The sequence below is a fragment of the Thunnus maccoyii genome, chromosome 15, assembly GCF_910596095.1.
Source record: "Thunnus maccoyii chromosome 15, fThuMac1.1, whole genome shotgun sequence".
NCBI lineage: Eukaryota > Metazoa > Chordata > Actinopteri > Scombriformes > Scombridae > Thunnus > Thunnus maccoyii.
Genome location: NC_056547.1, coordinates 1,587,441 through 1,599,858, shown reverse-complemented (window position 1 = coordinate 1,599,858; position 12,418 = coordinate 1,587,441). Strand labels below are relative to the sequence as shown.

The following is a 12,418-nucleotide window of genomic DNA, read 5'->3' as shown; positions in this document are numbered from 1 at the left end:
GAGAACATTTTAACAGAAGTATTGAGTCTGTTCTACATGGTGTCTTTCACATCTGTCCAGCTGTGTACTACTACAGGAGACATGGATTACTCTGATGATGCTGTTTGATCAATGGATCAATCAACTTTCAGAGTATTGGTATGGATGTGTTTATATTCATTTTTATGTGGTTTGGGCTTTTTTTTAGGATGTAATTTCTTCCATCTAAATGTATTACCACAAAATACATCACATCAATTAAATTTAAAATGGATTCACTTCACACTACAATATAGAAAATATAATGACACTCAGTTGATGTCAGAGAGCCGTGTCTCTCTACAGTGGGAGGTTTTTGGTGGAGGAACCAGACTGGATGTTGGACATATGTTTCTCTGCAAATATTACATAAAATTTTCCATGTAATACATAAATGTATTTTTGTGTGCTTAAATAACCTTTGCCTTGACTTATATGAAAGATCTTGTTTTAATTTTAACACTTTGGTGATTTAGTTTAACTCAGACCACCTTCAATGAACTGGTCTTTACACATTATTGTCAAACTGAAATGTGAACAGCTTGAAATGAAGAAAAGATTAAAGAAAAATAAATACAATTTAAAAATGATTACCAAATTTACTTTTACATTTACACTCAATAGTTAACTATTATTAAGTTAAATTGAAATTAATTTCAACAATGTACATTAAAAATAAAAATGTTTTCATATCTCTGTCTATCTTACTGTAATTAGTTTCTTACTGTAAGATAATATTTAGTGTGATTTATATTTTTTGGTGGTGGGAGCTGTGATTATGAAAGTTTCTGATGCTGATCTGTGTCTTCATAATTTCTTTTAAGGGGACATATTTGAGATAGATGTGATCCAGTAGGAGGCTGAGGTCAAAGGTCATGACCAAGACATTTCTTACCAGTCAGGTCAGGAAATGGGTTCATTATCATTTAAAGACATTGGATCAAACCGTAACAGGCTAAGAATGAATGATGAGAAGCTGTGATGAAGAACTTTGTTGATTTCCACAAAGACAATCATCATCCAGAAACCGTTTTACTTTATACGTAATACGTTTTTACATATTTTTATTTGTCCTAAATGCTACAATGTGCGAGTTGTTAAATCCATTTAATGAAATGTGTGTGTGTGTGTGTGTGTGTGTGTGTGTGTGTGTGTGTGTGTGTGTGTGTGTGTGTGTGTGTGTGTTCAGTGAACTGTATCAGTCTCTGCAGTAGCTTCCAGCTGCAGCAGTCAGTTCAGTTTCTGTTCAGTCTGACTGAGGGAGGTTTTTGTACGACGCTTTTTCACTGTGTGAACACATACTGACTGTTGGGATAGTGGAGACTCTGACAGTAATAAACTGCTGCATCTTCAGCCTGAACTCCACTGATGGTCAGAGTGAAGTCAGAGTTTGATCCGCTGCCTGAAAAACGATCTGGAATCCCTGATTCTCTGTAAGTAGATCTGGTAATGAGCAGCTTAGGAATTTCTCCATCTCTCTGTTGGTACCAGGCTAAATAGTGGTAGCTCCCAATAAAAACCTGTGGACTGGTTTTACATTTGATGGTTGTGGAGCCTCCCAGAGCAGATCTCACTGCTGCAGGCTGAGTCACTGTGATCTGGCCTCTGGACTCTGAGGATACAGAGACAAAAACATAAAGCAGCGTCATGGTTTTGATGGTTTTGATGGTTTTGTCGGCTTCATTTCAGAGGGACGGATGTTGATAGAGGAGAGGAGTTTGATTCTCTGGACTTTACCTGTGAAGCAGCAGCAGAGGAGAGTCCAGATGAGGACGGAGATCAAAGTCATGTTTTTGATGAGGAGGATTTCTGTGGCTTCTGTTGTGATGAAGGACAGCTGTCAGTCATCCAGTGTTCAACTCTCAGGACTATAAACTCTCCCAGAGCACTGGAGCATGGTGCTGCTGATGCAAAGTGGTTCTCTATGGAAATGCTCTGACTGATTAACATAATCATCACATTCTCAAGTGATATTTTTCTTTGCTTGCAATAATGCTGATATTCTCTTTATGTTAAATTATTAAAGACATAGTCATCTAATCATATGTGTCCAAGGCAACATATAATTTAAAGAATGACTGCTGTCACATGTTACTGTGTTCAATGAATCTACAGACACTGAGTTTGTCTCTGGGTATATTCACAAGGATTTTATCATTTTTTTGTCACCATTTTACACATAAATGATGATATATTTTTTAAAGCCTGTCAAAGTAAAGGATGAAAGGAGAACATTTTAACAGAAGTATTGAGTCTGTTCTACATGGTGTCTTTCACATCTGTCCAGCTGTGTACTACTACAGGAGACATGGATTACTCTGATGATGCTGTTTGATCAATGGATCAATAAACTTTCAGAGTATTGGTATGGATGTGTTTATATTCATTTTGATGTGGTTTGGGCTTTTTTTTAGGATGTAATTTCTTCCATCTAAATGTATTACCACAAAATACATCACACCAATTAAATTTAAAATGGATATGGATCAATCAAGTTATGAGGTTAATGTACAGAATGTTTTTATGGTTTCAGTTTCCTCTCACTGAAAGAAAGTTATTTTACAATGTTTCATATTTATTTCAATATATTTCTACAGAAATGAAAATCAAATTCACTTAACACTACAATATAGAAAATATAATGACACTCAGTTGATGTCAGAGAGCCGTGTCTCTCTACAGTGAGAGGTTTTTGGTGGAGGAACCAGACTGGATGTTGGACATATGTTTCTCTGCAAATATTACATATAATTTTCCATGTAATACATTAATGTGTTTTTGTGTGCTTAAATAACCTTTGCCTTGACTTATATGAAAGATCTTGTTTTAATTTTAACACTTTGGTCATTTAGTTTAACTCAGACCACCTTCAGTGAACTGGTCTTTACACATTATTGTCAAACTGAAATGTGAACAGCTTGAAATGAAGAAAAATAAATATAATTTTAAAATGATTACCAAATTTACTTTTACATTTACACTCAATAGTTAACTATTATTAAGTTAAATTGAAATGAATTTCAACAATGTACATTAAAAATAAAAATATTTTCATATCTCTGATCCTTTTACTGTAATTAGTTTCTTACTGTAAGATAATATTTAGTGTGATTGATATTTTTTGGTGGTGGGAGCTGTGATTATGAAAGTTTCTGATGCTGATTTGTGTTTTCATAATTTCTCTTAAGGGGACATATTTGAGATAGATGTGATCCAGTAGGAGGCTGAGGTCAAAAGTCATGACCAAGACATTTCTTACCAGTCAGGTCAGGAAATGGGTTCATTATCATTTAAAGACATTGGATGAAACCGTAACAGGCTAAGAATGAATGATGAGAAGCTGTGATGAAGAACTTTGTTGATTTCCACAAAGACAATCATTGTCCAGAAACTGTTTTACTTTATACGTAATACGTTTTTACATATTTTTATTTGTCCTAAATGGACAAATGTGTGTGTGTGTGTGTGTGTGTGTGTGTGTGTGTGTTCAGTGAACTGTATCAGTCTCTGCAGTAGCTTCCAGCTGCAGCAGTCAGTTCAGTTTCTGTTCAGTCTGACTGAGGGAGGTTTTTGTATGACGCTTTTTCACTGTGTGAACACATGCTGACTGTTGATATAGTGTTTACTCTGACAGTAATAAACTCCTGAATCTTCAGCCTGAACTCTACTGATGGTCAGAGTGAAGTCAGACTTTGATCCACTGCCTGTAAAACGATCTGGAATCCCTGATGCTCGAGTGGTAGCACGGTAAATGAAAAGTTTTGGTGTTTCTCCATCTCTCTGTTGGTACCAGGCTAAAAGGTGGTAGTTGTTCCAATATTGAACATCCTGACTGACCCTACAGTTGATGGTTGTGGATCCTCCCAGAGCAGATGTCACTGCTGCAGGCTGAGTCACTGTGACCTGGCCTCTGGACTCTGAGGATACAGAGACAAAAACATAAAGCAGTGTCATGGTTTTGATGGTTTTGATGGTTTTGTCGGCTTCATTTCAGAGGGACGGATGTTCATAGAGGAGAGGAGTTTGATTCTCTGGACTTTACCTGTGAAGCAGCAGCAGAGGAGAGTCCAGATGAGGACGGAGATCAAAGTCATGTTTTTGATGAGGAGGATTTCTGTGGCTTCTGTTGTGATGAAGGACAGCTGTCAGTCATCCAGTGTTCAACTCTCAGGACTATAAACTCTCCCAGAGCACTGGAGCATGGTGCTGCTGATGCAAAGTGGCTCTCTATGGAAATGCTCTGACTGACTCCAACAGGGACTTGGATTACTCTGATGATGCTGTTTCATCAATGGATCAATCAATTTACCAGATTATTGTACAGAATGTAATTTTTATGGTTTCAGCTTTTTCTCTCTGGACACATTTTCTTTCAGAATGTCTCATGTTTATTTATATGCATATTTCTAAAGAAATTAAGATCCATTTATCTTTAAAACATGAAATAAATGTACACATTCTGGAAATATCTGTCACTCAGGTGATGTTACTTGTAATTTTACTAACAGAGACTTGTTTTTTTGAGTGAGCCGTGTCTCTCTACAGTGAGAGGTTTTTGTACGACGACTCAGTCGGTTTGTATCACTGTGGTTCACGTTCGGTGGAGGAACCAGACTGGATGTTGGAAGTAAGTTTGTACTCAAATATTACACATAATGTTGACATTTAAAGCTTTAATGTGTTTAAATGTTTGTAGTAGATACAAATATCATCTGTGTTGATTTATATCACTTATATTCTCTTCTGTTTTAATCATGATGTAACTCAGACCAGCTTCAATAAACTGGTTTTTACACATTATTGTCAAACTGAAATGTGAACAGCTTGAGAAGAAAAAAGATTAAAGAACAATACTTCGACTTTTAAAATGTTAACAAAAATTAGTATTTAAATTTCCACTTAATAGTTAACTATTATGAAGTTGAATTAAAATTTATTTCAACGATGTAAAAATGAAAAATGTTTTCATATCTCTGATCCTCTTACTGTGATTGGTTTCTTACTGTAAGATAATATTTAGTGTGATTTATATTTTTTGGTGGTGGGAGCTGTGATTATGAAAGTTTCTGATGCTGATTTGTGTTTTCATATTTTCTGTTAACAGGATATAATTGAGATAGATGTGATCCAGTATGAGGCCGAGGTCAAAGGTTATGACCAAGTAATTTCTAACCAAAAGTCTCCAGCCAATCTCTCTCCTCATTGGACGGTAAATGGGTTGATTATCATTTTAAAACATTGGATCAAATCATAATATGGTAAGTATTGATGGAGAGAAGCTGTGATGGAAAACTTAATTGATTTCCCCCGAGGCAATCATTGTCCATAAACTGTTTTCCTTAAAGTGTTCTGACATATTTTCATTTATCTTAAAAACTGCAATGTGCAAATTATTTAATCTATTTAATATGTGTGTGTGTGTGTGTGTGTGTGTGTGTGTGTGTGTGTGTGTGTGTGTGTGTGTGTGTGTGTTCAGTGAACTGTATCAGTCTCTGCAGTAGCTTCCAGCTGCAGCAGTCAGTTCAGTTTCTGTTCAGTCTGACTGAGGGAGGTTTTTGTACGACGCTTTTTCACTGTGTGAACACAAGTTGACTGTTGGGATAGTGGAGACTCTGACAGTAATAAACTGCTGAATCTTCAGCCTGAACTCCACTGATGGTCAGAGTGAAGTCAGAGTTTGATCCGCTGCCTGAAAAACGATCTGGAATCCCTGATGCTCGAGTGGTAGCCCAGTAAATGAGGACTTTAGGAGCTTCTCCATCTTTCTGTTGGTACCAGGCTAAGGAGTCTAAAGAACCATAATATTTGTACACAGCAGGATTAGTTTTACAGTTGATGGTTGTGGAGCCTCCCAGAGCAGATGTCACTGCTGCAGACTGAGTCACTGTGACCTGGCCTCTGGACTCTGAGGATACAGAGACAAAAACATAAAGCAGCATCATGGTTTTGATGGTTTTGATGGTTTTGTCGGCTTCATTTCAGAGGGACAGATGTTGATAGAGGAGAGGAGTTTGATTCTCTGGACTTTACCTGTGAAGCAGCAGCAGAGGAGAGTCCAGATGAGGACGGAGATCAAAGTCATGTTTTTGATGAGGAGGATTTCTGTGGCTTCTGTTGTGATGAAGGACAGCTGTCAGTCATCCAGTGTTCAACTCTCAGGACTATAAACTCTCCCAGAGCACTGGAGCATGGTGCTGCTGATGCAAAGTGGCTCTCTATGGAAATGCTCTGACTCACTCCAACAGGGACTTGGATTACTCTGATGATGCTGCTTAATCAGTGGATCAATCAATTTACCAGTATATTGATTACCTATGTGTCAGTGATCATTTTCTGTGTTTCATTTATGTTCTGTGAACAGATTGTCTTCAGAAATGTCTGTTTTGATTCATTTTACATCTACAACACTCAGTTTTAATTCAAGACATAATTTAAAATACAGTAAACATGAAACTAAATTATTAATTTTAAAATAAGAATATAAATTATTGACCTACTGTGATATATTTTCATATCATCCAGCTGTGTTTCACAGACTGAGGCTGTTTTTGTAGAGTTTGTTGTGTTCAAAGTCAGAGAGCCGTGTCTCTCTACAGTGAGAGGTTTTTGTACGACGACTCAGTCAGTTTGTATCACTGTGGTACACGTTCGGTGGAGGAACCAGACTGGATGTTGGAAGTAAGTTAAACTTTTAAAGTATTTTATTAAATCCTGAGTGATATTTTGGTTTTTGCACACATGTTCTCTCTAGAAATTGAAATTTCTGATTTTACATCTTCACTTCTAATTTTTGACCAACAGTTGTCCACCAGCAACAAAAATAAGAGTTTTGTGTTTGAAATTTAAATGATGAATCAATATATTCTAAGTGTTTGGTCCACAGTAGAAATCATGTAATGTTTTAGATTAAGGCTGAAATTTGAGGACTTGTAGTTTTAGTTTAATGTGACAAAGTCAGAGAGCCGTGTCTCTCTACAGTGAGAGGTTTTTGTACCACGACTCAGTCAGTTTGTATCACTGTGGTGGACTTTTGGTGGAGGAACCAGACTGGATGTTGGAAGTAAGTTTCTGCTCAAATATTAAATATCGAATCATCAGTTAAGTTTATAATTTCTGTGTCTGAACATTTGTAGTCGATATAAGTTTCCACTGAGCTGATCTAAAACACTTTAAAGTCTCAATTTTATTGTTCATTTCTCCTCTTTAACCTTGAAGTTGAACTCAAAGCAGCTTTACTGAACTTTTCTTTACATGTTCCAGTTAGTTTGTTAAATGTGAACAGCAGAAAGATTAAAGAACAACAATCCTACTTTTAAACATTTTTTCAAAATTTAACCTTTAAGTCTCAATTTTACGTGAACGTTGATTTAAAACTATTCTGAACAACGTGGGCGATTAAGACGAAAAAATGCTGCATCTCATCATTTAAAGTGTCTAAAATTGTCTTTTAACCTCAGTTTGAAATATTTCTTTGTTCTGAAAGATATTTGTTTCTTTAATATGTCTCAACATGTTGTGTATATTACGGCTGTCTCTTAGTTTTTGCTCATAATGTCCTTTAACACTGAATCTGATTAACTGTTGCTCTTTTAATAGTTTTGAAAGTAAATATGTTCAAAATCAATTTATAAGATATATATTCAAACTTTATGTCCTTATTTTCAGTAAATAGTGTAAAATAAAATGCAGTTAAGAGTCATATGAGAACTCTTCTGTGCTGATCTGCATGAGAGGTTTCTTAAAGGGAAGTGAAACAATGTGTGAGTGAGTGACTGGTGGAGCAGAAAAAACATCTGACAGAAACTCCTTAAAGGGGAAAATCCACTCTCACACAGTAAAGGTGTCCAAGTGTCTGGTGTTCGATTGACAGCTGTGTGGTCCCTGTCCTCTAATGTGATTGGTGTCTCCTAGGTGATGTCCGTCCCACCCTGACGGTGCTGCCCCCTTCCAGCGAGGAGCTGCAGCAGGGGAAGGCCACGCTCATGTGTCTGGCCAACGATGGCTTCCCCTCAGACTGGAGTCTGGCCTGGAAGGTGGACGGCAGCAGCAGCAGCAGCTTGGAGCAGAGCAGGAGCCCCGGGGTGCTGCAGAAGGACGGCCGCTACAGCTGGAGCAGCACCCTGAGGCTCCCTGCAGACCAGTGGAGGAAGGTGGGCTCTGTGACCTGTGAGGCCACCCAGGGCTCCCAGACTCCAGTCTCAGAGACACTGAGGAGAGACCAGTGTTCCCAGTCCTGACCTGACTCACTGCTACTGCTTTTACTCTGCTACTGCTCTCACTCTGATCTCTGCAACTATCTCTCTCTTTTATTTCACATGTTTCAGTAACAATATTTACTTGCTTGTTGTAATGTTTCAATATAATTTCAGTATTTCCAGACAATAAAGATCTGTTCATCAAATCACTTGTTTTCATCTTTATTATTATAAAAGTGTCTTAATTATTTTCTCTTAATGGTAACAGTAATGGTGTTAAATCCTGATAAAAACTGAGTTATAAATGTTTCAACTGCTCTATGAAGACTTCAGAAGGAAAATGTAAGATCACATAATGTATTGATTCATATACTGTATATTATGAAAGTATTTACACTCAAACAACACTCTTAGATATTATGTGATTAATGCTACACAGTCATGGTGGTAGTAAGTCCATAATTTGTTCTCATATTTTACAGCAATATCATCATATTTGTGGAAGATGCTTTGCTGGAGTCACTTCAGATTTGTCTGTATTAATAGACTTTTGTCACAAAATCTATAGTTGTCTCAGTGAAAACACATCCAATCATTTCTGCTTACCAAAGTGTGTTAATGTACAGACTATAATATTGTTTTAGATTTATATAAAGAAACATACATCTACATGTTTTTATACAATCCAAATTTTCAAATATATTTTTCAAATCTGAAATAAAAATCAGGATATCATCTGCATAAAGAGATATAAAACAAGTGTGATCTGACATTTTAACCCTTCAGATTTTTAAAAACTGCTTCTGCTGAAGAGCTCAAACATAAAGACAAAAGAAAGAGATGAAAAAAAGAAAGAATTAAAATATTAATTACATATTCTATGAAATCCTTTTTGGTTTTAATCATAAATACTAAATAAATACTAATAGTAAAATGACTAAAATATGTCGAATGAAATTATTCATAATATTACAACACAAATTATTAGATTTTATCAAGATTATATTCTGTAATTCATTTTGAAACATGAGTAAGATTGAGTTTCTATAAAAGAGATCGTATAAATAAATAATATTTATAATTTTAGTGTTCATGTGTTGTAGTCAGTAGATTTAACTTATTAAAGAATTGAAATTTACTTCAACAGAGGTTAGATTTGATGTTCAGCCAAATGTTTCATACAATGTTTCAATGAAAGTCTTAAAAATATAACTTGTTTGTTTAAACACAGAATATTTAGTATTAAAATGTTCAAAGTAAGTTATTAAAACCTCTGTTGTTTAAGTTTGAGTGCAGCTGTCAGATCAGTTCCTCTTCAGCTGAGGGAGGTTTTTGTACGACATTGTATCACTGTGTGAACGGTCTGCTGTAACTCTGCTGACAGTAATAAACTCCTGAATCTTTAGCCAGTTAGCTTGATAATCTCCTGAACTCCACTGATGGTCAGAGTGAAGTCAGTGTTGTATCCACTTCCACTAAAACGATCTGAAACTCCAGACTGACGGGTTGTACCATAATAAATCAGGAGTTTAGTTGCTTCTCCAGATTTCTGAAGGTACCAGTGGAGGTAGCCCTTACTATTACCATAATTGTAAACACTTGAACTGGTTTTACATCTGATGGAAACAGTCTGTCCTGGAACAACAGACCGAGATCCAGGAGACTGAGTCACAGTGATTTGTCCTGATGAACCTGGAAAACATGAAGAAGAGGAGAAGGGTTATTGAGACAAATCCAGCTTGGAGAAAGATGATCAACATGAAAACAGAAGAGTATCATTTCTTTAACATGGAGAATAGATGGAAGAAGGTAAATGCTGCTTGTTTCAGTGTTTCTCCATCACAGCAGAACATCATTGTGGTGAACCTGGTTGCATCCTAAAGAAAAGTTTTCACAAGAGAGTCTCACCCTGAACAAGGAGCCCCAGGGTGGCCAGCAGTAGAGTCAGTGACATCATCATTGTGCTGCCGGCGGCGTGTCAGTGGCTGTGAAAGGTCTGGCCAGCCACTGATCAATACTGGCCTCTTAACGGCTGGGAGCAGAGAGGCAGGACAGATATACAAACACACAGAGTCAGTCAACTGTAGCTGTCCTCAACATATCATGCTGTTTCCTCCTCACTGCTGGGAGAACTCAACATTTACATCATCCATAACATAAAGGAGTGAAAATCTGTGGGAGAGAACTTAATTTGATCTCCACCAAGCAGTTAAAAGGCTGATGTGAATCCTATAATGGAGGAATTTTGAGGCTTATTTTAAAGAATTGTTTTCAGTTGTTTTTTTCTCTTTTTTACCATGGTTAGTATTTTCTTTTTTCTAAAGTACAGACTGTGTAATTAGTGATGTGAAAGGCCCCAAATTCACCAAAGGTTTACAGATAAATGCAGGTGTTTCCACATTGAAATCTGTTGAATACACTTTTAAGAAATCCAGTCTGAAGGTGGAATTGCAGCTTTTGTAGCAAATGAGAAACTGATTAAGACATGAAGAGTTTTGTAGTTGTTTATCAAGTCAGACATCAGGAAAAATGATTCCAACATTATTGATCTGCAATATCTTTTAAAACGTGGACATGTTTCAATTGTAACTATTTTATCTCAGTTTGGTAAAATGAGGCTACCAAATGATGTAAAAGATATGCTGACCATTTAAAATAGGATTGAAACTAGTTGGAGAAAACCTCTTCTAATCTGATTAGTAACATAAAGAAGGGAAGACAGAGATTTTGTGATGTTTAGTCGGATGTCATCTGCATACAAGCTGATCTTTTTGATGGTGTGAATGAAATGATACCTGAAATGCTGATGCATTTGTTCATGGAAGAAACCAGGGGTCCAATCAACATCTAAAGAGTAGTGAAGAAACAAGTCATCCCTGTCTCATAAACATTTGTTATTATATTTGTAGTGATAACTTCACATGATTAAAGATAGAGTGAATGATCTGGATAGACTTGTAAAATAACTGCTTGTGTGTGTGTTCAGTGAACTGTATCAGTCTATGCAGTTGCTCCCAGCTGCAGAAGTCAGCTCAGTTTCTGTTCAGTCTGACTGAGGGAGGTTTTTGTATGAGGCTTTTTCACTGTGTGATCAACCACTGACTGTTGGGATAGTGGAGACCGTGACAGTAATAAATTCCTGAATCTTCAGCCTGAACTCCACTGATGGTCAGAGTGAAGTCAACTCCATTCCCTGCTCCACTTCCACTGAATCTGGACGAGATTCCTGAAAATCTCTCTGATGTTCTGTAGATAAGAGGTTTAGGATTTTCTCCAATTTTCCGATGATACCAGGCCAGCCAGTATTGTGAACCAGAGTAGTGATATGCTTGTGTATTAGCTTTACAGTCAATAGAAACAGTTTGACCAAGCTCCACTGATTTGGCTGCTGGTTGAGTCAAGACAATATTTTGTCCAACAGACCCTGAGGAGAGAGAAGAAACACTGGACATGAGATGGTGAAACTCAGCTACACTCCAAATGATTTTCACATGACAGAAAAAATGATTTTCCTCACCCTGAGTGAAGCAGAGGAGAGTCCAGATGAGGACGGAGATCAAAGTCATGTTTTTGATGAGGAGGATTTCTGTGGCTTCTGTTGTGATGAAGGACAGCTGTCAGTCATCCAGTGTGCAACTCTCAGGACTATAAACTCTCTCAGAGCACTGGAGCATGGTGCTGCTGATGCAAAGTGGCTCTCTATGGAAATGCTCTGACTGACTCCAACAGGGACTTGGATTACTCTGATGACGCTGTTTCTAAAAGGATCAATCAATTTACCAGAGTACTGATATTTTTTAACATAGATTTGGTTTGATGATTGCAGAGATTATCTTTCAGAACATCTTCTGTCCTTTGAATAAAGTTATGTTTCAAGACTCTATGAAAGAAAATATTCTTCATTATTTTAACATAATGATTATATAGTTTCATCTGATGAAATCTACAAGGTATTTATATAGTGGGTCTATTATTTGGAAACATTTCATGTGTTTCACTCAATCATTATAATAGTGAGTACCATAATATCACTGTAGCTGGTTCAACATCATGTTGTAACAATGTTGTAAATTGGAAAAAGCATTTTGCTGCAGTAGTGAAGTCCATCTGTTTTCATGTTTCATAAGTTGAGCCTGTGTAGGGGAGGACAAACACACACTATTTTTTATTAGTTTGGTATTAAGCTGAAAATGTTTAATTAAAAA

General features: G+C 36.7%; 4 gene segments (V, D, J or C); 1 reads left to right on the top strand and 3 right to left on the bottom strand.

Moving 5' to 3' along the window:
* Positions 1 to 1,807, bottom strand: part of LOC121913208 — an 899,212-nt gene extending 897,405 nt beyond the window's left edge. The window contains 2 exon segments of the V gene segment in view: positions 1,315 to 1,630; positions 1,756 to 1,807. Coding sequence covers positions 1,315 to 1,630; positions 1,756 to 1,807 — 368 coding nt within the window.
* A 1,808-nt stretch (positions 1,808 to 3,615) lies between these two features.
* On the bottom strand, positions 3,616 to 4,112 carry LOC121913224 (the record flags this gene model as incomplete). The annotated part of the segment is given in 2 exon segments: positions 3,616 to 3,935; positions 4,061 to 4,112. Coding segments are annotated over 2 exon segments (372 nt in total), but the record flags the coding sequence as incomplete, so codon positions are not given.
* A 1,476-nt stretch (positions 4,113 to 5,588) lies between these two features.
* On the bottom strand, positions 5,589 to 6,100 carry LOC121913395. The segment is given in 2 exon segments: positions 5,589 to 5,923; positions 6,049 to 6,100. Coding segments are annotated over 2 exon segments (387 nt in total).
* Positions 6,101 to 6,364: 264 nt separating this feature from the next.
* LOC121913394 lies at positions 6,365 to 8,255 on the top strand. The segment is given in 3 exon segments: positions 6,365 to 6,394; positions 6,645 to 6,696; positions 7,930 to 8,255. Coding segments are annotated over 3 exon segments (408 nt in total).
* Positions 8,256 to 12,418: the final 4,163 nt, after the last annotated feature.